Source organism: Carcharodon carcharias, chromosome 6, assembly GCF_017639515.1.
Source record: "Carcharodon carcharias isolate sCarCar2 chromosome 6, sCarCar2.pri, whole genome shotgun sequence".
Lineage (NCBI taxonomy): Eukaryota > Metazoa > Chordata > Chondrichthyes > Lamniformes > Lamnidae > Carcharodon > Carcharodon carcharias.
The window spans coordinates 72,537,091-72,564,997 of NC_054472.1; the positions used below are offsets into that span (position 1 = coordinate 72,537,091).

The 27,907-nt window shown below is 38.2% G+C and overlaps 1 protein-coding gene across 4 annotated transcripts in view; it reads left to right on the forward strand.

The window, feature by feature from the left end:
- tpd52 (tumor protein D52) overlaps positions 1-27,907 on the forward strand; it is a 272,226-nt gene that overhangs the window by 71,948 nt on the left and 172,371 nt on the right. For 2 of the 4 annotated variants that reach the window (XM_041190034.1, XM_041190033.1), the window contains 3 exons: positions 1,877-1,978; positions 15,547-15,595; positions 16,449-17,638. In XM_041190034.1, the coding sequence (XP_041045968.1) occupies positions 1,877-1,978; positions 15,547-15,595; positions 16,449-16,571 (274 nt within the window). In that variant the 3' untranslated portion in view covers positions 16,572-17,638. Of the gene's footprint in view, positions 1-1,876; positions 1,979-8,447; positions 8,572-15,546; positions 15,596-16,448; positions 17,639-27,907 lie in introns of those variants that run through there. The other 2 variants (XR_005943327.1, XM_041190035.1) reach the window with 2 other exon arrangements.

Below are 27,907 nucleotides of genomic sequence, written 5' to 3' on the forward strand. Positions count from 1 at the left end.
AAGTTTTGAGGAACAAGGACCTTGGTGTGTGTGTCCATAGATCTCTGAAGGCGGAGGGGCATGTTAGTGGGGTGGTGAAAAAGGCATATGGGACATCTGCCTTTATCAGTCGAGGCATAGATTACAAAAGTAGGGAGGTCATGCTAGAGTTGCTTAGAAGCTTGGTGAGGCCACAGCTAGAGTACTGTGTGCAGTTCTGGTCGTCACATTATAGGAAGGATGTGATTGCACTGGAGGGGGTGCAGAGGAGATTCACCAGGATTTTGCCTGGGATGAAACATTTAAGTTATGAAGAAAGGTTGGATAAACTTGGGTTGTTTTCTTTGGAGCAGAGAAGACTGAGGGGCGACCTGATCGAGATGTACAAGATTAGGGGCATGGACAGGGTGGATAGGAAGCAGCTGTTCCCCCTTAGTTGAAGGGTCAGTCACGAGGGGAATAAGTTCAAGATGAGGGGCAGGAGGTTTAGGGGGGATGTGAGGAAAAACTTCTTTACCCAGAGGTGGTGACAGTCTGGAATGCACTGCCTGGGAGGGTGTTGGAGGCAGGTTGCCTCACACCCTTTAAAAAGTACCTGGATGAGCACTTGGAACGTCATAACATTCAAGGCTATGGGACAAGTGCTATTAAATGGGATTAGGTAGGTAGGTCAGATGTTTTTCACGTGTCGGTGCAGACTCGACGGGCTGAAGGGCCTCTTCTGCTCTGTGATTCTGAGAGGCTATGGAGGGATTTCAAAATAAGGGTAAGAATTTTAAAACCAATATTTGACCAAGTCCAGGGGTGATAATTGAGTAAGACATGGGCGGCAGAGTTTTTGGTGATGTCATGTTTACAAAGGGTAGAACATGGGAAGTCAGCTAGGAGGGCATTGGAGTAGCCAAGTCTAGAGGTAACAAAGGTACGAATGAGGGTTTCAGCAGCAGGTGAGTTGAGACAGGGATGAAGTTGGGTGCTGTCATGGAGGTGGAAATAGGGGACCTTAGCGATGATGCAGATATGTTGTCAGATCTGTGGGTCAAATATGATGTCAAGTTTGCAAACAACCTGGTTTACATCGGGTATATGGCACAGAAACTGGCTATTTTGCCCATCTAGTCCATGCCAATGGTTATGTTCCACTCGAGCTTCCTCCCATCTTTCCTCATCTAAACCTACCATTGTAACCCTCTATCTTCCCCCTCATGTTTTTCTAGCTTTCCCTTAAATGAATCTATATTATTTTTTTTAACTCCTCCCAGCCTGTCAATCCTTTGCTAATATGTATACCCACACATTTCTGGTATCATCCTTGTAAATCATCTTTGCATCCTCTCCAGTGCCTCTATATAGTTTTTATAATATGACAACAGCATGCAGTTTCTCAACCAAGGTTCAATATTGAAGCAAAATTACTGCAGGTGCAGGAAATTTGAAACAAGAACAAAAAATGCTAGAAAAACTCAGCAGGTAGCCAGCATCTGTGGAGAGGAACGGAGCTAATGGTTGGGATTTTCCAGCTCCGCAAGTAGCTCAGCCTGGAGTGGTAACTCAATTGCATACTGCCGGCAAAATTGTCACTTGCCTTCTAACCTGCTTCATCCAAAGACTATAGTGGGTCTTGACTTCCTGAGTCACAATGGGAGATCTTCCATGCCTTTGTTTATGGTTGAGTTGTAGAATATAGTGTAAATTCAGTCCATACTATAGGATGTACGAAAGATTGAAGAGGTGAAGGAGACCTGGGATTTGGAAATAATTAAGATGTACTTACGCAATGAAACAAGCGTGGAACCAGTCCAAAGAAAACAGGTGGAAACTATGACCTCTTTTTGTGCTATATTTAAGTGTGATGGCTTTAGGTAATATTTTAATTTTGTTCATTTACATTCAACAGATTCAAGAAGACTTCTGAAACCCTCTCTCAGGCTAGTCAGAAGGCTTCCTCTGCATTTACTCATTTTGGTTCGGCCATTACCAAAAAATTTGAAGATGTTAGGTATGTCTTGAGTTATTTTCTCTGGTAGCAATGATAACTTTTTGCTGCATTTTTACTTAACAGCTTCAAAAGATAGGATTCTTGCATCTACATTTCCATTTAAAATTCTTCAAGTTTGCTCTTTATATTTTGAGTGCAATTTGAAATTATAAAAGACAAGTTCACAGTTCTAAGGCTATATCTAAGTATTCCTTTGTCAATGTACTAACTGCTCAAGTCAAATTGGATTGTCTGCTGCTGATAACTTGGAATATTTACAAGTGTTGCAGTATCCTAGAACTTGTACTAATATAGGTGACTCCATTGTAAATTTAATGTTGCTATCACTTGCTTTAACCAAAGTTTTAAATAAGTTTTTGCTTACCTTATCCAAATATAACTTTATTCATTTCTGTATATTCCCCTTCCCCACCCCTCCCCAACCCTGTTCTTATGATGAGCAATAAATTTGACTCCCATAATTTTTGAAGACTACACTGTGTTATTTTTGGCCACACAGATACAAGTAAAATTCATTCACTCAGAGCATTTTAGTTTTCTCTCCTCCGCATTTTATTTTAGCTTTTTGTGTTCTCACTTTGTATTTTCTGTACAGTGGAAAAAGTGATCATCAGTTCCTGATTAGAGTATGATTAAAATATTTAGCTGCTTGAACAACATTCCCTAGGTTATCTTTATTGCATTCAAACTTCTTTTTCTAAAAACAAACACTGTGGATACTGGAAATTTGAAATAAAAACAAAAAGTGCTGGGAAGAACTCAGCAGGCCTGGCAGCATCTGTGGAGAAATAGTTAATATTTCAAGACGAATATGACTTCTTCAGAACTTTGTGGTTACAAAGGAGAGTCATATTCAACTCTCTTTTTCTCTCTCCATAAATGCTGCCAGACCTGCGTAGTTTTTCCCAGCACTTTTTATTTCTGCCTTTTCTGCAGCTGAATGAGGGCTTGTATATTCCTTTTCAATTTATTTGTCCACTTTAAAGTTTGCATTTATTTTCTGTGGTATTTTGTTTCTCTCTCCCACCCTCCTTCATTTTGTTCCTATTCATTCCTCCCTGATCATGTAGTAGCAGTTTACATGTTCAGCCTTTCTGTTGCAAGGTTTCTTCCCCTATGATCTGCTACTGATGCACATGTTCAGTGAATCTAATCTTTCATACAAGCTCCTTCTGCTCACATGCAGTTCACTCCTCTTTTTGTGCAGCAAATGTAATGGTTCAAACTCCTTCGACCTTGAAGATTAGAAAAAATGATTCCTGAATGAATCATTCAAAAATGCTGCTCTTTTTATTGGTCTAAATGTACCAAGGGAGCAGTATTTTTGAACCAATTGGGGAGCAGCTTCAAAACCTGTGACGTTTAGAGATTCAGAGTTTCCAAATTGTGAACTGTGGGTTAGTGAAGAGCAGTCCTTAGTGGACCAAACCCGGTTGTAGAAAAGAATGCAAACGAGCAGTTTAGAAAGAGCAAAAAGGTAAGATGTTTTTGTTTGTTTTTGTGATGAGTGTTTTTTTTGCTTGAATTTCGTGCATGTTTGGATTTTGGAGCTTGGATTTTGCATGGTAAGATTCAAGTTATTAGCATTGGATTTGGATTTTGCACATGGCACTTGGATTTTTAATCATAAACAGCCCCTCTTAATAGTTATTCAATGTGGCTTAAGCCCCCGCTCCCCCTCCACCCTTTTTCCAAAGGTTGGATATTTTACAGCCTTTTAATTATTTTTGTTTCATGAGGTATAGATGGATCTGAATATGTTTTGAGGGGCAAAAGGTGGTGCACTGGACCTTCTTTTGCAACTTGATATAAATCACATGGAGTATTTTAATCATGTCTTGCACGATGATTGCACTTGTCCATTTTAACCTGATCAGCACTGTGGAACTGAGGTGAGCAGAGTGTGGGTATTGTCAATACTGATTTGAAATGATAAAGCATCCTGGGACTGATGCCACGGCCCAAGTGGGCTGGCCTCTCCAAGTATTAGTTGTATCCAAGTGTGTCTCTTCAGAGATGCAGCAAGAATGTCAGAGCTGCATCATTTGGCTGTATGCTCATTATATAATGGACACTTTACTGGCAGAAGAGAGGTACAGAGACACGAATACCAGGACAGAATGCAGAGCTGCATAATTTTAGTTTTTAGCCTGTTGGCAGCTACCCCTTCCATGCCTGTTCCAAATAGGAACTGTGTTGCTTTGGCCTCCTGCCATATATAGAGAAATGCAAGCCAAAGATCTAATAGGTCTAATGCACAATTTGAACACTGCCAATCATATTCGTACATGCTGTTGGTACTTCAAATGCACAGTATGCCTTGGTCCACCATGTAACTTTACTGCTGCCCCATTGTATTATCACCCATTGGTTAGTGCAATATTTGTTGTTTGTGAAGACTTTTTCCAATGTGCTTTTCCACAGAGAAGCTTAATTCTGCACGTCCAACTGTAATGTACATGAAATTCAGTAAAACTCTGGTTTGATCTAGTGCAAGTTTTTTTGTAATTTTAACCGGAAGGTGACTTAACCTAGTTGAAGTAAAACTTGTTTTTCCATAATAGCCCTTCTGTTTAAAGCAGTGGTCACATAACTGTATCAAAAATAGTATAGTTTAAATAACTATTACTATATCATCTTGAGTAATTTCTAATGAGATTGCTCTAACAGATCAGAATGTTTTTGTTATTTTCCAAAATATTCTAATTTTTGTTAGACTTTAACTTCTCAAGTAAAATTAAGTAAAAACACAAATGAAAAAATATTTTTCTACCCTTTCTGGAATTGACTAGATCAAATAAATTGAATTTTAGCGACCATGAGGATAACGACTTGAAGTCTATTACAGTTTTCCATGACAGAAAACGAAGACCAAGCACTGTGCAGCTTGATGTTATGGTTTATCAGGGCACGACAATATGATGTTTCTTTTCCTCTTTATAATATAAAAAAAATGCAGCAGTTAAGTTTTACATGTGGTACAGATACTTAAAAAGGACATTGTAAATCAAATCAGAAATACAACTGGAATCTGAAGGAACAGAAGTTCAAACTTTTTGTTCTGCTTCTCTCTTTCCTCCTTCTCCTCCCCAACTCCCAAGGAAAATTTAGAAGTAAAATTGCCCCTTGATGTAGCAATAGTTGGTTAGTTTTAACATGATCAGGTAGTGGAATCTGAATGGCTTTTTGTAACTGGATTCTTATCAGCATGATGGTGGAAAAATGATTTTATTCCAAAGTATAAAAGTCACAGAAGTTATGCTAGTGCAATGAAACCAACATTGGGCCCATTTTGTAATTACCGTTTAAACTGTTGGACTACAGTGGTTCAAGAAGGTGAGTCACAACCTTCTCAGGGGTAATTAGGAATGGGCAACAAATGCTGGCCTTGCACCCACATCCCATGAAAGAATTAAAAATGAGAATATGGTAATCGTTCTCATATAGTTATTAAATCTGATTTGAATCCTTTTATTCAAGCAATACTTAGTGGACTTCTACCCATAATTATTATATAGTATAATTTGAAAGATGTGATTACAAAGCACTATTGTTGGGCTTTAATTGTCTGAATTAATAGTGAAATATCATAGCTTCATATCTACATGTAATTTCTTCAAAACCTACAGTTCTCGTAGAGTATTTTGTAGACTGAAGTTAGTGATATATCATAGTTTCTCTTTTCCTTACTCCTAAAGTGTCTCCAAGTTACATGTTGAACTAGATAACCTTTTATTAAAAATTCACTTTTACTGTTATTTAGTTTCAATATTTTATACTGTAGTTTTGAATTCATGATCAAAATTAACTCTGCTTCCCTTCTCTTGAGACTCATGAACGATAGAGTATTGTTTTTCTCTTGAAATTAATAGGTACATGGTTGTAAACCTGCAAATTGATGTTAAAAATTCATTTTCAAAAAATATGTAGGAATACTGCATTTGACCAAACTGAAATTTGTGCATTTCCAGTGCTGCCAACAGCAGTTGATTACAAGAGAGTTGCCACAGAAAATTTGAAATCAATTTGAAATGGAACACTTTAGAAGGGCAAAATTAGAATATTCAGTAATGTACTGAATTAGAAAAAATTGCCAGACAGTTGCATATGTACTTTCTCTTTTTAAATGGTACACTGTTTTAAATTTCAAATGCTCTTATCTCTCACTGCTTTAGCTTTCAATTCATAACTAAAATTGTTTTTGAAAGAGAATCCCCATGTTTTTGCTTGCTCCAATACCCTTGGAGTTGAACTCAGGTTGACAACTAGGAAAATCACTGAACATGCTTATGATTTTGTCCCACTGGTACGGTATAAAGCTATTTCATCCCTTGGAATTTTCCCAAAGTTTGCTATTCTTTTCATTCCCAAAGTGATGGCTTCATAGAATTTTCCAAAGTTATTGGCAAAAATCTCTTCTGGTATGGTATTAGTTTTCTTTTAAAAATAGTTCACGTTTTTTAAGACCTAATGAATTCGTCAAATTTTTCTCTCTGTACGCAATAAAGGTCTAGAGATGGTGGCCTTATCTTCTTGGTAACATTTGATACAGGACTAAATCTCTAAGAAGCTTTTGTACATTGTAAAAGTAAATGTTGCCTGCTCCCTTAAGTCTTACACCCATGTCTCGTTCAAAGGCTTAATCTTCACTTTCTGATCTGAAGATTGGTCAAATTTCAGATCAGCACTGTTGATTCCACTTTTAAACTTTAATTCGCTCCCTACGTGCTACCTGTTTGGAACTGTATTTGCTGTAAATTAACATTAGTGGAATTTGGTGATTACACCCCAAAGGTCTTTGCTGTTGAACGGAACGGAAGCTGCACATTTCTTTGATCTGCTTTTTATTATATACCAAATGTATATTTTTCTTAAAGTTGCTTGTTTGTGAAGAAATTACAGCACTGAAATGGCTTATTAGCTGACTGGAATTAAAAATCCCTTTTAAGCATTGAGGCTCCTTAGTTTGCTCTGCCTTCATCTCAGTACGATTGGGCTGTGATAACGAAAGTACAGCATGTTTACCTGCTTCACTGTACCATATTAGTAGCAGTATATTTCTATTATATCTAATTTAGGATCATGCATGCCTATTCAGCAATAAATCTCAGGGTCTATAATGTTTTTCCTGTAGATCAAGGAAAGACTTGGACCAAGGTCTCTTTAAGGATTTTGTGCAGCAGAAACATTCTGACCTAACTTTGTATGCCTTTAATCAGCAGCTGGGCACAAAAGCTTAACTGCTGCGGCCCCAGTCCCTAGCCCTCGGCAGCAATTACACTTCTGTCATAGGACTAATGGGGAATGTTTACTTTTCACACCACACTAGGGGGATTCAACACACATTCTTGGGTCACAGAAATAAACAAGGTCTTGCCCTTTTATTTCAACTTGGGATTCCTTGTACATACTGGAATGGACTGTTATTGAAAGCCATCACAGTCAAGAAATAAAATACTTTGTTTCCATTATTTTGCGATCCTCAAAAACCTTGGAAGAAATATTGAATATTGTACTAGCTGCACAAACATCTTTGAAAAGATAATTATTCACGTAATCTAACTTGGAAGATTGGTTAGCTCTATTTGAATTGAGGGAGACGTGAAGGAGATTATTATATGAAACTTTGGATATATTGGAATACAGTCTTGATATTTTGGAGTGCACTCGACATCTGTTAAGTGCAGGCACAACCCAGGTTCTAGTTGGTCTGGGGACTGTGATGCAGCTAATGCCATCTTTCCTAGCTTTTCTCAAGGTTATTCACATAAAGGAGCATAATTTTTGTATCCTGTTTTGGAAAGGAAGTTTGGAGCTCTGGAAATTTGGAAATCAACTCCTACTTTGTGTTCATTCACTGCTTCCTTGAGATTTTAACATAGTGCTTTGTAACTTTGTGTACCATATTTTCAAGTTTCTGCATTTCAAAAATTAAAATTTCTCCTGTTCCCCATTTTCTTCTTCTTGCGCTTGTTTCAACTGGAAAGGGGAAGTCCAGACATTGTTACCTAAATAATCAAATCTTTTATCTGGCATGGTGGATGTCCTCGGGCTACGTTAGAAATGTATACCTAAAATGATTAATTTAAATTGTGGTAAAACTATTTTCCTTGTTCTCCATCTCAGGAACTTGTTAGAGCATAGATTCCATTTTATAGCTACCACTAGGTCTTTGGCTTATATCGGTATTCAAGACTATAAACCAACTACTTGTATCAAATGGAACACATTTCTGGTACTGCAATATTGAAACAATGATTGGAGAAACACCAATATATTCTTTATTGTTGTATATAGCTTGTGTAAGTCAAGTAGAATTTTGTTAGTCACTCTACTGTATCTACATTATAGGCTAACCTTTAGGTTACTATAAACTGCACATGCAAGGCTGTGACTTGGAACGACCCATATAGTTTTTCTTAGCATATTCCTTGGGTTTGTTGGTTAAGAATGACTTGCACTTTGGCAGGTCTGTTCTGGAGGAAGGTGTTTCGTCTAGATTGAGAAGGTTGCCTTTCCTCCCACAACCATCCCCTCCTCTTAAATACTACTGACAGTGTGACCTGTGGAAGATGCTGGAATGAAGAGCAAAGGTAGGCAATCTAAACTTTCCTTGTCTTCATTTCTTGAATGGAAGTATCCTCTACATACCAAGATCCCGCTCAACCTGTTGGAGAATGTATGCTGTAAATAGTTAAACTCTCTTGCTGCGTTCTGCCATGCCTGGAAAAGAACTGATGCCTTTTCCCAAAAGAGCATCTTTATACAGTATAAGAGGGGAAAATACACTTGAATGATGTTCCACTGTCTTGGAGGAACCCCATTTAACCCCTCTTGTCAACTTCACTTCCTTCTCCAGTACGTAGAGGGTGCTTCCATTTAAAGGCAAGTAATGCAGTTGTTTTTCTTACTGCTTTATTTGTCACAAAACCCATAGTATTCTCTCCTTTTTTCCTTAACTTCCCCCCATCCCCACCATTCAATAAGAATACCAACAATGTAGTAGCTTACAGTTCCTAGACACAGACTTTCCGTTTGAAAATAACTTAGTAATTTTGATAAGTAGTTGGTTAAGTTGTGTTCTCGCATGTACATTTATCTTGCATTTTCTCCAAACTGAAAAGGGATCATAAAATTTTGTGAATGTAAGACATTTTGGCTTTGAGGCTTGCTAAAGAAATCATGCTCATCCTGTTCTGAACATGATGTAGTTTAGTACTGTTGCAGTTTAATATTTTTCAGGACTGAGCAGCTGCAGACTTGAAGTGTGAAGTAAATTTGTTTTAGTGCTTAATTGCTGACAAATATTATCCAAAATATGACCCTCAAGAAAGAAAGAATTCCTGCAATTGGGTATGATGATTCTTTGAAGTGATAACTCGTTCAGTGGTGCTTCTTGTTGGTCCTTTTGAAGTAAGAAAGAATTCTAGCTCTGGATCTGAGGTTATGGTTGGATTTTCATCCTCAAGGGGGGGCGCGGGGTAGCGAGAATCTGGAAAATTCCCACTTGGCTAGCCAGCTTTTGGAGAAAATGCCAGGAAAGGCTGGATTTTCACTTTGGGAAGGTGGGTGCAGGCTGCAGTCAGGCCAGCTGACCTGGGAAAATGTTTGGAGGCAGCCATGGGATGCCAGGTGCTGAGGTGGGCTGTTTAAAAGGCCCCCTTGGTGCTGTGGGACTTGGTCCCAGCTATAATGAGAAAAATAAGGCCCTCTATCCCTCTCACTTCCCATTCCATCTTATGCCACCCCACCCACGCGCCATGTTTCAGCACCCTAATGGATGTCTAGGCTGTTAGCTAAGAATTTGTAATGAGGCTTGGCTGAGAGTCCAGGCATCCAATAGAGTACTGAAATACCTGCCCCCGCCCCAGGAAAATGACACCTCTGGCTCTCTGATCGATGCTGTCAATTTTGCAATGTTTATTTATTCAAGATAAGGAGGTTTCAAGTCCTTGTAGTTTTAGGTGTTGATACTTTAAAGGGCCTGGATGATTGACACTTTTATTGGCATGTGGTAAAAAGGGTTTTTTTTTAAGCAAGTGGAAAGTTTTCAGTGGCTTTTTAAAGATTGTGTCTCATCCTATTGTCACTATAGTGTTCGTTGGTCCTATACAGTGTATAATCAGTGAATGAGCATAAGTGCCATATCTAGACATGCAGGGCATGAAGGCCACTGGGTCGTGGAGGGGCATACCTTGGCATGGGGGCATTAGGGGCCTTGGGGGTAGGGGCATACCTTGGCATGGCTGTGAAATACCATAGGAGATTGGTGGGGTGTATACCTTGGCATGGGGAGGATCTTTTGAACTTGCCTTTCAAAAGGCTCCCTCATACAAATTTATGGTTCATGACATCTCCTGAGGTGCTGTAAGCCATGACTCTTTGAAAAGCTGGCCCATCTCCATGAAAATTGTGGGAGACGAGGACATGACTACCCCTGCAATGGAGCCAGCTAGGTTGGGCATGCAGGGTGTGGGCTCGCAACCTGAACCAGTCTGCGCACTTAAAAGGCACTGCTGAAAATCGGAAATCCCGGGAATGAGGTTGAGAATCCCGGAATTAGGAACTGGCTGCCAGTTATACCCCTCCACAGTCACCCCGACTCTACAAAAATCCATCCGTTTAACTCTATGCTTATATTGCTGCATTGCTAGTGTAGTAAGTAATCTCATCAGGAGAGTAATCTTCTTCAGTTTTCTTTCAACGTTTAATTTGTGTTTTTTTGCTAACCTGTTGCACAAGTGAAATGGATCAAACACGTTGATTGTACAAAACTTTCTTCTAGTTTTCATTAACTTAGAGTGCGTATACCTACAGACTTGTTCATATTACTGTGCACATTTGTGTTCCATGGACTGAATCCTTTAAATGTCGAGTGTACCCCACCTGTATGTGTAAGAACGCATCAATGGTAGCCATGCACTCTTGAACCACTTCACCCTTGTAAAGAAGACTAAGTGGGATGAGTGACTTTTTTTTAAAAAAAAAGTTTTTTAATCTCATCAACTCCCACTACAAGTAGAAATGATAATCAAGTCCCTCAATAATCTATTTTTCATTTCCGTAGTGAAGGTTTGATGACTGTATAAGGCCTCAAAGGGATTCATGCCATGTCTCAACCGTATTAGTTTTGCTAAGATCTGACTGGAATTTAAAAATCTGAACCAAATGAGATGGATTTCTGATGGAACTGAGATGCAGCCCATGTTCCACCTTCTCCTCTTTCTCCTGGGTGTAAATGAGACCTATGGTCTCTCCAGCCACTGCAATTTTTGTTTCCAGGTACTGCTAGAATTGTCATAGCATTGCATCATTGCCTGCATACCTTGGACAGGTCTTTGAATGGTTTTACTTTTAGGCCCTCTGAAGTGTTGCAAACATACTACAGCAGACAAATTGCATGATGAGGAAATTTAACTATATGTTTACTTGATTTAATGCAGGAGTTACATTCTACTGAAGTTTGCCATAATAGTTTGTCTGAAAGAATGTACTTGTATGCATCAGTGGTAGGCATGCATCCTTGTAAAGAAAATTGAAGTGGGATGAATTACTATTTTTAACCCCGTTAACCCCCACTACAACTAGAGATGGTAATCGAATTGCTCTATGACCTATTTGTATTGCTGTACAGAAGATTTGGTGGCTGTATAACCTCAAAAGGGATTCATGCTGTTTCTCAACTGGTACTAGTTCTGCTGAGGTCTGTCATGGGATGTCACTCTCTCTCTATCACCCTTGCTACTATTTTATGCTGTAGATCTATAATGCACCGCCTATTTAGCATTACAAAATCCCAAATTCCGTTTTGTTGATGTTCTAGCTGATACAATTATCAGTAAGGCTATAGCAATTGGTTTCAGTGTTGACAGGGAAATCCTTTAGGAGTTACCACTCTTGGTCTCTATCCAGTGACCAGTATCAGGAAATGCACAAGTTTAGGTGTCATCTAAGGACGGGATCTGGCTCTGTTGTGATGCCATTTCTTCCAGCTTGAATAAGTTAGTAATTATTGTCTAGGTTTGTGTGCCAAAAGTACCCACTTGCCTGAGCTATTAGAGGGCTGCTGACATCAGCACTATACCTCATGTTGAGGCAGAACCATAAGGGGAGGGAAGAAAATTTGGAGGAACTGAGGTTGGTGGTGAATGGTTAGTGGAAGAGAGAGAGAAGTAGGGCTGCTGGCTGGAAGCATCCCGCTAACAAACCATTGTGACGTGTCCCAATATGATACACTGAATGGATTGTGGGCTACAAATGCTATTCATAATGGTGCTGGAGCAGAGCTTTGTCTTTTTTGCGAGAAGCTCAACCATATCTGTTACAACCTGCCTCTCGCCACCAATTCTGAAGTGTAGAATTAACTAATCATGTGACTTGAGAACTACTAGTAAATGTCAAGAACTTTTCTTTTGGGAAATATATCATACATTAGTTTGGCAGTTAGACCTGCCCTTTCAAATGAAGTGATGGATTACCTAACATTAACACTTATACTCTCCGCTACAGTGGAATCTTGATTTAAGGCTTTACAAGTTTGTAACATAATCATGTGATTTCTGAATGGGAGCGGCATGATAATTTTAACTCAAAAGCAAAATACTGATGCTAGAAATCTGAAATAAAACAGCAGGTGCTGGAAGTACTTGACAAGTCAGATAGCGTCTGTAGAAAAACAGAATTAATATTTCTCTCCACAGATGCTGCCAGACCTGCCAAGTATTTCCAGCATTTTCTGTTTTTATTCCTAAAATTTTAAATTTGGACCAAAATTGCTATTGAATTTCTGCTTGCATTTGTACTGTATTTTGTTACTCCACTGGGTGAGATTTTAATGCAATTTAATGGTTTTGATTATTAATCAAAATCTTAGTTTTTAAATACGAGAGGTTTTTCTTGTGCATGTTACTAATAACTGACCTATGTTCAAATTTTTAAGTGATTATTTGTTGTTACTATATCTTTCTTTGCTTTTGGAACTGAAGCAACAATTGACTTTTAAAAGAGAACAGATAAATTTGAGTCTTTTGTTGGTTTTCTTGAGCCCTGGAGTAAATGGGCCAAAATTCTATGTAATTCCGTCTTGAACTTAGATATATTTAGGCTGAGGGTATTATAAATTTGCAAGGTGGGTGAGTGAGCATCGAAAGGAGATGTGATATCTTTCAGGTGCAATTAGTCGTGATTTTAAACATTTTTTAAAAAGCTTCTGCATGCATATATACAGATACTGGACCCCTTATCCAGCATCCCAAAGGCCAGCTACATTCAAAGGTAGTGCCCTGGGTAGCAATTTGAATAAAAATCTTTTATTCTTTAGTTTTCATGCCTTATTTAATGTATAATAAGAAGTATATGCTAGGGCTAGGACCCAAAATCCATAATATCCCCAAATCCAGCATATATCCGGTCCTGAACTTGCTGGATACAGGGTCCGGTACCTGTATCTGCACCCTGGTGATGATAGCATTGCCTATCCAGGAGCTGACCATAGCTTATAGAGATGTCTTACAAACCACTTCTGGAAAAATCTGGCTTATTTAGAATTCTCTGACTATTATTCTGGATAGCAAAGTTTGAAATGTTTAAGATCAATTAAATTTACAGTGGTAGTGACCTGTCTTGTCTTCAATTTTCTTGTTAATGCTCACCGTCTCATGATGACATCCTGCAGATTACATGCTTTTTCACATTCTTTTAGGTAAGAAAGGTGAACTTTAAAATATTGAAGTACAAAATCAATTTCTATTCACTTCAAGAAATTAATCATTACTTGGGAATAGAAATGTGTTGCTAGATGTGTTTTATGTTGAACAAATGGAGAATTGTGGGGCTTGTTTTTAAATAAAGATATAAGGTGTTTTGAGAACAGAGTATTACATGTTTTTAAACTAACTTTTTGCTGTTTCCTTAATGCTGGCCGATTAGCATTCATTCTCTACGACACTCAATTAGCATGCCTACCATGAGGTACTGTATTTATATGCCTTGAAATAAAATCTTATGCCTAATTCATTGTATGAAAGGTTTGTGTTAGCGCATTGTAGCTAGCAGAGTCTACAGAGTGATGTTTGAAAGTTTTTTGTTTGTAAATTTGAATATTGACTTGGCTGTAATGCTATTGTGGCTTTCATTGATTTGAGATTTCTAAAGTTCATTTGTGGGAGTGGTAGAAATTACAACATTTTAATTGCATTGCTAGCTAGTTATTTTTTGGCATGATTTTCATTGATGGAGAGAAAGAAACTTTATTTTTGATGCTAATGGAACTGCCTGGAAGATCCATTGCACTACTTATACAAAGCCTCGGCCATACTGTGCCATCGAGTGGTAAGGTGAAGGTTCACACTCCGCTGAAGTATAAGTAAAAACACTTCCCACAGGGTGGAAGAAAAAAAAAGATCCAAATTTCACTTCACTGTTCTCTGAAGTCTCCTCAATATTTATTTCCGTATTGCTTAAAAAGACACATTGTCGAAGCTTTTTGCCTTGGACTCATAGGGAAATTCGCAAGAGTACTAAATGTAATGGGAACAACAATTTATACTTCATGAGAAGAGTACACTGGTTGGCAAGTGACCTCTGAGAGAATTGTTGCCGTGGCGAATGCACCAGTTAACTGATGACTGACAATTAACTGACAAGCTTTGTTTAAATTCAAACCAGGCAGGTTGACTCTGGCCAAGGCATTGCCCCGGGGAATGAACCAGGGCAATGCCTTGACCAATCTGAGCCAACCTGCCTGGTCTTGTCAGTCATCAGTTAACTGGTGCATTCTCTATGGCAACTCCTCTACCAATCAGAGTCCACTTGTTAACCAATCAGCACACTCTCTTCTTATGAACTATAAATTGTTGTTCCCTTTACATTTGGTGTTCTTGCAAATTGTCCTGATGAATGCAAGGCAAAAAGTTTTGACAACCTGTGCCTTTTTTCAGCAACATTCAAGTTCTGTACTACCAAACAACTATTAATAATTATTTCATTGTTTCTTGTCTTACCAATATTGCAACACACACCATTTTTCCAGCAAGGGCTAGTGTGATGTGGCAGTCCAAGGAAAAGACCAGAATAACATGCCTTAAAAAAGCTTTTCCAAATTTTTGCTTTTCTCTAGTGCTACAGTAGCATGACACAGTTTTAAAATCTCTTTAGGTTGGATGATATGTTCAAGTTGTCTGAACATTTTGTGTATTGAACTACATTGAGTATCTTTGTTTATGATTGTCTGATTACATGTTTTCAAATGATTCGACATACACACCATGGCTTTCTGTTCTATAATGCCACCAAAGTTAATTTTATTTAGCTCCTTATCAATTCTGTTCGTTAGTCTAGTGCTTTTTTATCTGTTGGTTTTGGTGCAACTGATCTGTACAGTTATCAAAATCTAATGAAAGGAAATATTGTAAGGTGGATCTGTCTATCATTCTGCAACTTTTTTATTAAATCAGTTTTTGCTTTGTATTCTTAAAAAAAAAATTATAACTAAGACTGGAATGAGGGTTGAGATGGTGTCTTTTGTTGCTGAATATTTGTGTTAAAACATTTTCTTTATATTCTTGCAGAAATTCACCAACTTTCAAGTCATTTGAAGATAGAGTTGAAAACTTAAAGGTAAAAGATGCAAGAAATACAGTGCATATGTTAATTTTTACAAAACCATGCTTGAAGAAAATCATTTTAATATAAAGCTTAAGCAATAGCTTAAGGGAGATAAAATGTAAAGTGCCAGATCTATGAGTTGCCTCTCATGACTTCCCCACCCCAAAAAATCTTCAAACTTACTGATATATGGAGACTTTCTGCTTCAGATTTGTTTTCCGAACAATATTGGTTATAGGGAGGGGCCCCAATGACCTGGAACAGCTCCATTCATTTTAATTGACATTAGCAGCAGAGAATCAATCTGGTACAGCCTGTGTGTGGAATGGCAGCAGTACCTGTTTGATCTTTAATGATGTGAAGGATCATAGATTTCTCTGTTACTCACTATCTTAAAAATATTACAAATCTTGAAGTCTTTTGTTGCTCATGAGTCAGTCATCTCTTTTCTAAAAAAAAAAAGGAAAGACTATTATGCTTCTTTACAACTGTGGAGAGATGGGAAAATAGATTATGGATATCCTACTATATAGTAGCAGGAGCTATTAGTTGGGCTATGGTAGAGGGAGAACAGAACTTCCCATTCAATGATCCAAAAAAACTTTCTTCCATTTTGAATTTTACAGGAGTATGTATTTTTAACATTTCAGTAAAATGATATAATTTTAAAACAGGTGTCAATTCATTGACTAATTGTTTTAATAGAAGTTTTATGAAACATGATTTCATTTCCATTTTAAATTTTGAATTGTCAAAACATCACTGCAATGAATTTACAATGTTTTAGCACAAGTATTTTTAGCAGTCACCTTTTCCTTTCACCATGTTACGTAGTGCTCTGTATTCATTTGACTTTTTTTTTAAGTCTAAGGTCGCAGGCAACAAGGAAGGTGGCGGCGATTTTGGGAATGTTCTAAACTCTGCAGCAAACGCAAGTGCCACAGAGGCCATTACAGAAGAGGTTTCAGATGTTCATGAAGCTCATTAAAATACTGCTTTAAGTCCAGCTTTTCTTTGACACAATACAAATCAAGCAAATGGTACTAGTAGTTGCAAATAATGGCTTTCTTCCATTAGTGTGTCTCTGTCTCACTACGATGCCTCTTGTATTTAACAGCTCACAAGATCTGGCCTGCCCCTAGATTACTACACTTTCAATTTGTTATTGATCTAAAACTACTTTGGTCCTCAACAGCAAAAAATGTTTTGTTTTAAGTGAAATACTTTTTTGGTGAAAATACTTGGGTTAATGACTATACTAAAACCCTGCCTCATGTTATACCAGCAAAACTCTCTTGATATGTGGAATATTAAATTGAGATGGATTACACTTTCACTCTTGTTTTTTTCTGAAGTGGGTTATTTTGAACTATTGAAATGTACAACACGAATTTGGTGACAAACAGACACAAGCTATTGCTCAGCTCAAAAGTGATGGTGTATCTTTTGTGTAAGATCATTTTAAAAATAGATGCCATTCAAATACATTGTGAAAGATCTTTCTTTGGTTTTTGGGAGGTGTAATTTGTTCCAGCTATATGGTACAAGACATATTTGTAGGAAATTGTCATAATCTGAATAGAAGTTTCCACTAATTAGCATTATCATCAGACGTAGAATTCAGTATGTGTTGACTTTTTTTGCTATTTTAAAATAAAAACCTATTCATCTAGTTCTCATGAGTACCTGGCAAAGTATTTTCTTGCATAAGGGCTTATAGGTTTGTGACTTGAATGTGTTTATATCTATGAGAGGTGATTGTACATGTACACTTCTCATTTTAATGCATGTTGGCAGTTAGCAGCATTTAAGGATTCAGAATTTTGGGTCTGAGTTTTGAAGACTAAATGAATGGATGGTATTGATTAAAAGTTGTTGCATTAATACATATTTGAAATATTTGAGGTTCATGAGTTCAATGTTAACATTGTAAAATGGTAATTTTGTTTTTTGTCCATTTAGCCAAATGAAATGCTGTACAGTCACAGCACTATCTTAGTATTTTCTGTTTTAAAAAAAAAGCAAAACTTTTAATAAAGATTGCTGATGGTGAAATGTTTGTGAAATGGTCTGTCTAACTAGAATGATTAAAATTTTGCTCATGTATTAAAAACAATATTTCATACTTTATAGTTGATGCAAACAGTTTTAGTACATGCCTGAAGCACTGTTATTTCAAACCTCACTGAAAAATGACCACATTCCAATCTGCAAAGTTCCCTTGCTAAACAATTAAGCTATAAATTACAGATTCTGCAATCTCTATATTGGCTGACATCTGACTTGCTGAGTGAGACCATGGGAAACCTATTGCAAAAAAAAGGTGCACTCGGATAAATGTGAGGTGATGTGAGAGTGACTGCCCTTGACAACAAGGCAGCATTTAGCTGACTGTGGTATCAAGGTGCCCTAGCAAAACTGGAGTCAATGGGAATCGGAGAAAACACCCCGTTGGTTGGAGTTGTACCTAGCACAAAGAAAGTGGGTGCAGAGCCAATTGCTGCCCGTGATCGGCTGCATGCTGCCATTTTATGTGGGCGAGTCAGTTAAGGCCTGCCCAGCATGACACAAGCCCGGTAGCGCTTAGCGCTACCTGTGCAGGCGGGGGGAGGAGGGAGAGTTGAGGGCCAGAAATCTCCCTGAGGCACGAAACTGCCTCAGGGAGATAAAGTTCAAATTGAAAGTTGGGAAAAAAAATAAAATTATTCAGACATATCCCCTCATGTCACATTAGCTGGGACATGTTTATGAATTGTCATAAAAATATTTAATTAATAAAACCTTCATGAAACCTCATCCTGATGATGGATGAGGTTTCATGCAAAACGCGAAGGCCATTTGGTTCGCCTGCCCACCAACCTTAAGGTTGGATGGGCAGCCCTGGCAGTTGGTTTAATTGCTGCATTAATGGCCTTAACACACCTTTGACAGTTCTGTGGGCGCACAGCTGACTCTGGTGTGCGCCCGCTGAACAAAAGATCAGAATGATGCACGGTGATGTTGGGACGCACGCCCGACGTCACTGCCAATCATTTTATGCGTCGGTATAAGGGGCCTGCCCCGTACGTTAAAGAGAAAATTCTGGTCATGGTTGTGGTTGTTGGAGGTCAATCGTTTCAATTCCAGGGCATTGCTGCAGGAGTTCCTCAAGGTAGTGTCCTACACCCAACCATCTTCAGTTGCTTCATCAATGACCTTCCTTCCATCATGAGGTCAGAAGTGGGGATGTTTGTTGATGATTGCACAATGTTCACCATTCATGACACCTCACATACTGAAGCAGTCCATGTCCGGATGCAGCAAGACCTGGACAATATCCAGGCTTGGGCTGACAAATGGCAAGTAATTGCCTGGCACTTGTGTGGCCTGGTTATGACCATCTCCAACGAGAGACAATCTAACCATTGTCCTTTGATATAAAATGGCATTGCCATTGCTGAATGACCCACTATCAACAACCTCGGGGGGGTTACCATTGACCAGTAACTGAACTGGACTAGCCATGTAAATACTGTGGCTACAAGAGCAATCAGAGGCTAGGAATCCTGTGGTGAGTAACTCACCACCTGACATCCCAAAGCCTGTCCACCATTTACAAGGCAGAAGTCAGGACAGTGATGCAATACCCTCCACTTGCCCCGGATGAGTGCAGCTCCAACAGCACTCAAAGTTTGACACTATAGGATAAAGCAGCCTGCTTGATTGGCACCCCATCCACAAACATTCACTCCCTCCTCCACTGACACAATGACAGCAGTGTGTACCACCTACAAGATACACTGCAGGAACTCACCAAGGCTCCTTCGAAAGCTTCTTCCAAACCTACTGACAACCATCTAGAAGTCTAAGGACAGCAGACACATGGGAACACCAACACCTGGAAGTTTTCCTCCAAGCCACTCACCATCCTGGTCAGCTATGGTTCTGGTCAGATTGCTTTTTGAGTACTTGCTCTGGTTTTTGTCAGTGTGAAAATAGTCCTAGAAGAGGCAATGCAAAGATGACCCATGAGGCCTATTTCTTCATCCCTCATTCCTTTTTAGCGACAAATTTAGAGAAAGAAGTATTTCAGATTCGAAAGGTCTTTGAGGTAATCTTAGAGGTACATACCATTTCCATTCTTAAGAATCTTAAGTCCAAAATATTTCCTTTGATTAAATTGCAATAGTATAACGAAGGGACACTGGCTTACGCAGGTAAAAGATAACTGAGATCAGTCTCAAATTTATTTGCATAGTGATCAACAGATAGAATGGTCATGCAGGTGGAGGTCTGAAGGCAAAAATCATTTAGGAAACAATTGGGTGTTTAAAAAGGATTGGGATATTTCTGAATGGATAAACTGAATTGGGTTAAGCAGCCTTTTACAACCACAATTATCTTGTTATATTTGCACAGTGAATACTTTCAAAGTACTTAATTGGCTGTAGAGTGCTTGGGACATCCTAGGATTGTGAAAGGCAGTATATAAATGCAAGATCTTCACCATTTAGGACTTTGATGCAGAAAGTGCTGATGGTGGTGAGTGCTTGCAAATTGTGCTGATGTGTTGAGGATTTAACTTTATGTTTTTAAAAACCAATGCAATTTAGATATTTTCTTCTTTGCTTTCATAAAGGAATATGTTGAAGAGAAGTGAAATGAAATAGAAGCAAAAATTGATACAGCACAGGAGGCCATTAAGCCTGTGCTGGCTGTTTGATAGAGCTATCCAATTAATCCCATTCCCCTGCTGTCTCCCCAAAGCCTGTATTTTTTTTCCTTTAAGTATTAATCCAACTCTCTTGAATATTACAAGTAGAGTACATCAAATCCGACAACCTCTGGACCAAGGCCTTTTACAACCGCATTTCAGATGTTGCCAGATTTAAGGTTGTGCAATTCAGGTCAAGCCAGGTCGGGTGGGGTCAAGGGTTGCTTGGAGCACAGGATAGAGCAGTGTGCGAAGTGATGAAGCTGGCAACTAGTCTGGAGTCACACCGCGCTAATGAGCGTCTAGCCGAATTGTCCAGGTAAGTTACTTTTCTTTTAATTTTACTTAATTAAAATTGATGCATGGAGCATTATAAAAGTGTCCACTTTTCACACAACTCTGGTTTTTGGACAGCCAGATTTGAGACACTGTACCTGTACTATTAAATATGCTTCCACCACTCTTTTGGGTAGTGCACTCCAGATCACAACAACTTACTGTTTTTCTATTTTTAAGTTTCCTCATATTGCCTTGTGCTTTTGCTAATCATCTTTTAAATTTGTGTCCTTGTTTACCCACCCTCCTGCCTCTGAAAGCAGTTTTTCCTTATTTACCCTATCAAAGTCCTTTGTGATATTAAGCATTTCTGTTAAATCTCCTATTAACCTTCTCTGCTGCAAAGAGAACAACTCTAGCTTCTCTTCACATAACTGAAGCCCCTCATCACTGGTAGCATTCTAGGAAGTATCTCCTGCAGCCAGACCAAAGATTTGACATCCTCCTTAAAGTGTGGTGTCCTGAATTGAACACACTATTCCAGTTGAGGCCTAACCAGTGTTGTATAAAGATTGCCTTGTGTTTGCTATTTCTCCAACCTTGTTTCCAAACAAATGTTATCTTCACTCTTGCAGTCAGTTGGACACAAAAATTAGTCACTAAATGAAACCAGCTCCAATCTATATATCATTCGGGTATAATGGTTTAAGTTGCACGTCAGGAAGATGTAATAATTTTCATAATGTTATTGGAATTTATTGTATAGCAATAGTAGGGTCTGTGTCTATAGGCGTGTGTGTGTGTGTCTTATTGAATTAAAGGCAGCTGGTCTGAAGGCTTTGATGTATCAGAAGATAAGCTAAGTTTGAAATGTTAAATAGGTAAACATGGGGGAAGTTTTAGAATGTAAGGTGTAAAGGGAACATTTGCATTTTTAAACAAACCAGACTAGCTTGAATTGAAAAGAGGGGGTGAAATGTTTCACATAGCCAGGAGGAATTAAGAAACAGTGTGTTTGTTTTTCCCAAATAATACTGGTAAAATTGGTACTTTGATGGATTTTTATTATTAGAGAGGTAAAAGTCCAAAGACATAGTGAAACAATGGAAATTTGCATTCAAAGAGGAAAAACATGTACAAACGAGAGAAGGCTGTGTGTAAGGGATCTAACACAAATGTGAAAAACCTCCTGCATCTAAGCCTCAAGCTGTTGGCTATAAGGAATTGAAGCTGAGAAAAACTTACTTTGAATTTGACTGTTTTCTGAATTCAAAGCCCGCATCTTGAAATAAGTACAAATTGCAAATAATTGTGGCAGCTATTTCAAGTTTTCCTCTGGGATTTGGACAGCTTGGCATTTACCATCCACCTGGCATAGAAATTGGGGGCTGTTTGCAGGATATATTTGAGAATCCTTGATTGGTTTGGAGTTGGTGAATGTTACGGTTATGAGTACGAGAGGTACTTTGAATTCATGAGTTGGTGTGAGTTTTTTTTTAATGGTGAGACTTCGGCAGTTGCTAAGACTTGTCTGGGAGTCGAAGTTATAAATTTGGCCGGTTTACAAAAGGTAAATAAAGTTAAGTTAATGAAATTGGCGGATAAATTCAATTGGGATTACCTGCAGGGACAAAGAAAACCAATATAATTGAATGTCTAGCACAGCATTTAAAGTTGGAAGTGATACCTGGCACTAATGAGGCACAGCTGGAGATAAGGAGACTTCAGTTAGAAATGAAGACACTTGAACTTGAACAAGCAAAGGAACTGAAAAAACTTGAAATAGAGGCAGCAGAAAAAGAGCATTTCAAAGGGAACAGGCAGAAAGGCAGGAGAGAGCAGGGAAACAGGAGATGGAATTAGAAATGGTAAAGTTAGAAAAGGAGGAAAGAGAAAAAAAGAGTGAAAATTCCAGTTAATACTGCTGGCAGTTTTAAAAAAGAGACACTAGAAGGTGAGAAAGGACTTATTTCCAGGTAAGAACCCAGTGAGGAGATGTTTAAAATTGTACAAGCTCTTTCAAAGTTTGAGGAAAGAGAAGTTGAAGCATTCTTTATTCCATTTGAGAAGGTAGCTAGACAGATGAAATGACCACAGGAAAACTGGCCATTGTTGTTACAATCCAGTTTGGTGGGTGGAGCACATGAGGTTTATGCATTACTGTCAGAAGAAATGTCGGTGATCTATGATGTGGTTAAAAAAAGGCTATTTTGAGTGCATATGAGTTGTTTCCTGAGGCATACAGGCAGAAATTTAGGAATATGCGAAAACAGCCTGAGCAAACCTATATTGAGTTTAAAAGAATAAAAAAAGTAATTTTGACTGGTGGATACTGGCATTAAAGATAGAGGTGACATACGCAACTCTTAGGTAATTCTTTTGGAAGAATTTAAAGATTCAATTCCTCCAGTAGTGAGAACTTGTGGAGGGACAGAGGGTAAGACAAGCAGTAAAAATAGCTGATGATTCTGAGTTTATAGAGCTAAATCTTTCTTTCATCACCCTTTTAAATCAAAAAAGGATAGAAAGTGGGAAGGTGAAAGGAAGGTGGGTAGTCAGGAACAGGAGGAGTAGGTGAAAATTCCCAGGAAGTTTTTTCTCAAAATAAAATGGAAGGTGCTGTGTGTAGAAGTGACACTTGAAAACTGAGGTGCTCTCATTGTAATAAAATTGAACACACAAAGTCAGTATGCTGGAAATTTCAAGGAAAATTTGTTGAAGTTATAGGGTGCAGCAAAGTTCTGGAAGTCAAAATATTGTGGGTTTAAGGTTCAGGTACAGGAAAAAAGTGTTAGTGTACAGGTAAAACAGGAAGAATCGGTGATAGTTAAAGAAGTGGGAATGTATTCACAGTTTACCCAAGAGAATTCTGAGGAGCAGAAATGTTTAAAGACTTTGTATGTAAAGGGAAAGTCTTTCCATGTATACAGGGTGGAATAGGTAAAGATCTTAAAATTTTAAGAGACGCAGGGGCTAGTCAATCCTTAATGTTGTGGGATAGTGACATTTGCTGTTCAGAGAATATTGCAGGAACAGATGATAATAAGTGGGGTTCATGGGGATGTTAAACCTATTCCATTGTGGAAGGTATATTTAAAGAGTAAGTGGGAAAACAGGTGAGGTAATTGTTGGGGGAGTGGAAAAATTGCCCATTTCAGGGGTTCAATTCATTTTGGGTAATAATATAGCTGGATCACCGATGTAGGTGATACCTAATGGTAGTTGAGCAGCCTGTAGAAGCATTTTCGACAGAAGTGTTGCAGAGAGAACATCCTGGATTGTTTCCAGATTGTGTGATAACAAGATCATAGGTTGAAACAAGAACAGGAAATTCAAAGGCAGAGAGAAGATGTGGAAATCCAATTAGTTGACACTGTGCTTGATAAGGTTGTTCAGGAATAAAGACTGGAAGACAATGCAGCTGGAGTGTTTAACTCAAGATATTTAGTGGAGTTACAAAGAAAGGATTCATAAATAAAACAGTTATATCAGACAGCTTACTCAGAAACAGAGGCAGAATGTATTCCAGAATGTTATTACCATAAGGCTAATGTTTTAATGAGAAAATAGAGGCCTTATCATGCTTCAGTTGATAAGCAAAAATTTAGTTAACTCTTCCACAATTTTCTTTGAGGAAAGTGCATCAGATTGTAATACCATTTGGATATAGAAAAGAGATTCTGAGGGTAGTTCATGAAATTCCAATGGGGGAATTAGAAAGATACAGGGGAAGTTACAAAAACACTTTTGGCCTGGATTGCATAGGGATGTAGTCAAATTCTGTAGAACATGTCATCCATGTCAAGTGATAGGGAAACCACAAGCAGTGATTAAGCCAGCACCTTTAATTCCCATTCCAGCATTTGAAGAATCTTTCATTTTCAATGACTGATTGTGTAGGACCCCTCCCCAAGGCTAAAATGGAAATCAGTATTTACTGACAATAATGGATGTGTCTACCAGGCTTCCTGAAGCAATATCTTTGAGAAATATTGCAACAAAGAAAATTGTGGAAGAGTTAACTAAATTTTTTTACAAGATATATTTATTTAGGTAAACCATTAGATCGGGGTTCATATTGCATGCACCAATGAACAGTTTGGGGATAAAAACAATTTGAGTCAACAGCTTATCATCCTGAGTCACAAGAGGCTTTGGAAAGATGGCATCAAACTTTAAAAAACTATGATGAGGGTGTATAGTCAGGATTATCCGTGGGATTGGGATGCGGAATTCCAGTCTTGTTATTTGCTATTAGGAATGCTTCTAATGCATCAACTGGTTTTAGTTCTTTTGAACTAATTTATGGTCATGAGGTGAGAAGGCCACTGAAATTGATGCGTGAGAAATTGCTGGGTCAAAATTCAGAAACTCTCCTGGATTATGTATCAAATTTCAGAGAGAGATTGGATAGAGCATGTGAGTTGGGTAGGGAACATTTAAAGATATCACAGCAAGTGATGAAAGTGAAGGCAGGCAGGAAAGCTCCAACTTGTAATTTTGTTGCTGGGGAGAAATAGCTAGTTCTGTTACCAGTACTGGGTGACTTGTCAAAGGCAAGGCTTAGTGGGGCTTACTGGATTGAAAATAAATTGAGTGAAGTAAATTATTTAATAAATGCTTCAGATAGAAGCAAGAAGCAGAGGGGGTGTCATGTAAGTATGCTTAAAAAGTACTTTGACAGAGAAGAGGACCAAAAGGAGTTGTTTGTGGTTGTAGATAATGAGAAAGAGGTAGAAATGCAGGATTCTAAAATTAATTTTCTTGTCAATCAGTGGAACAACCACACTACTAAAATTTGGTACAAATTTCCAATAAAACCCACTCATGCCCAGAAATCTCAATACTTTTTATTTTATTTTAAGCACAGGGAAATCCACGATAACCTTGACTTTCAAACCATTGACTGAACTATTGAAAAAGATCAAGAAGTTTTAATGGACACAGGAGTGACTGAAGGCATTTAACAGTTTGAAAACTGTATTAACTATGACATCAGTTTTGCCAGTACCCAATTACACCAAGCAATTAAAGTTGGCCATTGACGCAAGCAATATAGTCATTGGAGCCATACTGTTACAAGACGATAACACTGGAATTGAAAAACCAATAGAATGTACAACAGAGAAAATATTCAGTGATCGGAAAGGAGACTTTGGGATTGGTGTTAGCATTGCAGCATTTTGTAACTTACGTTGCAAACAATTCGTCAGAAACCATTATTTATACAGACCACAATCCTTTATTAAAGTTTCTGGACAAATTTCACAGCAGAAGTGCAAGGCTGTTCAAATGGAGTTTATTTCTGCAACTATTTAATATACAGATTATACATGTGGCAGGATGAGAAATTCTGATTGCAGGTGCATTGTCAAGGATTTGGAACTTAAAGGGAAAATTGGACATTTAAAACCTGGACACTGGACTGGAATGATTTCTGTTCATACCAAGGATTTGTATGTATGTTATGTTAATGCATGCATCTCATAATGTAATAATGTAATAAATATAGGAGATAACATAAGATGGGTTCAGAAAATGAAACTGCCTTTAAATTATGACGGTTCAATTTTTTTAGTAAGGAGGAGGATATCAGGAAGATACAATAATTTCATAATGTTATTGGAATTTATTATAAAGTAGAGTAATAATGGGATCTGTGTCTGTGGCTGTGTGGGGGGGACTTGATTGAATTAAAGACAGCTGGTCTGAAGGCTTTGATGTATCAAGATAAGCTAGGTTTGAAATGTTAATTAGGCAAACATGGGGGAAGTTTTAGAATGTAAGGTGTAAAGGGAACAGTTGCATTTTTAAATAAACCAGACTAGCTTGAATTCAAAAGGGTTGCGGGGGCGTGAAGTTAAGATAGTGTGTTTACTTTTCCCAAAGATTATTGGTAAAATTGGTACTATGAGAGATTTTTATTATTAGAGAGGTAAAAGTCCAAAGACATAAAGAAACATTGGGAATTTACATTCAAAGGGGAAAATATGTAAAAAGGAGAGAAGTTTGTGTGAAAGGGAAGGCATACTAAGATCTGACACAAGTGTGAAAGGCCTCCAGCATCTGAGCCTCAAGCCGCTGTCTAAAAGGAACTGAAGCTGAGAAAAACTCACTTTGAATTTGATTGTTCAGGGTATTGTGTGTTACTTTGCCTAGGTCTTTTAAAAACCAATGCGTCTCACTGTTGCCTTAAGGGGAGTGTAACTGGGGTTTAGATAAATAGGTGATTCAGAAATTATCATAGTAGTAATTTGAAGATTTATGTATATGCTTAAAATCATTTTTTTCCATTAATAAATGTTTAATTTAGTTTTGTCAGAAACCTATAAGACTTGGTGGTCTTATTGCTACTGAATTCTAAGCCTGCATCTTGAAATACATCAAATTGCAAATAGTTGTGGCAGCTGCATCAAGTTTCCCTCTGGGATTTGGGCAGCTTGGCATTTGCCATCTGCCTGCCATAACATTGCAGTAGACTAATATAGAAATAACCAAGTTTTGCCATCCAGCTAAATAGCCATAGAGTCATAGAGGTCTACAACACAGAAAAAGGCCCTTTGGCCCATTGAGTCTGCACTGGTCAAACAAGTACTTAACTATTCTAATCCCATTTTGCAGCACTAGGCCCATAGCCTTGTATGCCATGGCATCGCAAGTCCACATCCAAATACTTCTTAAATGTTATGAGGGTTTCTGCCTCTACCACCCTTTCAGACAGTGAGTTCCAGATTCCCACCACTCTCTGGGTGAAAAAATTCTTCCTCACATCCCCTCCAAACCTCCTGCCCCTTATCTTAAATCTATGCCCCCTGGTTATTGATCCCTCCACCAAGGGGAAAAATTCCTTCCTATCTACCCTTTCTATGCACCTTATAATTTTATACACCTCAATTATGTCCCCCCTCAATCTCCTCTGCTCCAGGGAAAATAACCCCAGTCTATCCAACCTCTCTTCATAACTAAAACTCTCCAGCCCAGGCAACATCCTGGTAAATCTCCTCTGCATACTGCTTGCTTTTTTTTTTGGAACAATTTATCTTCAACAACTAGCATTTATATGGTGCCTTTTATGTAGAAAGATGTTTCTGGGTTGAGTAGAGGGGCAAAGAATTTACCTAAGGCTGATTTACTGCTGTCAGATCTGATGTAAATATTTGGTGGTAAAACACACTTAAGATAGTTGAGGCGTGGGTGGGGTGGGGGGAAATGCACAAAAAAATTAATGGATGGCAATGAAGTGAAATGTGGATGGGAGAATGAGTAAGTAAATACAAAGTTCAAAGGTCAAGGTTAATATTCTGACCAAGAGTATGAAAGTTGGAAAGGAAGACATTGGAGCAACTGAACCGAGA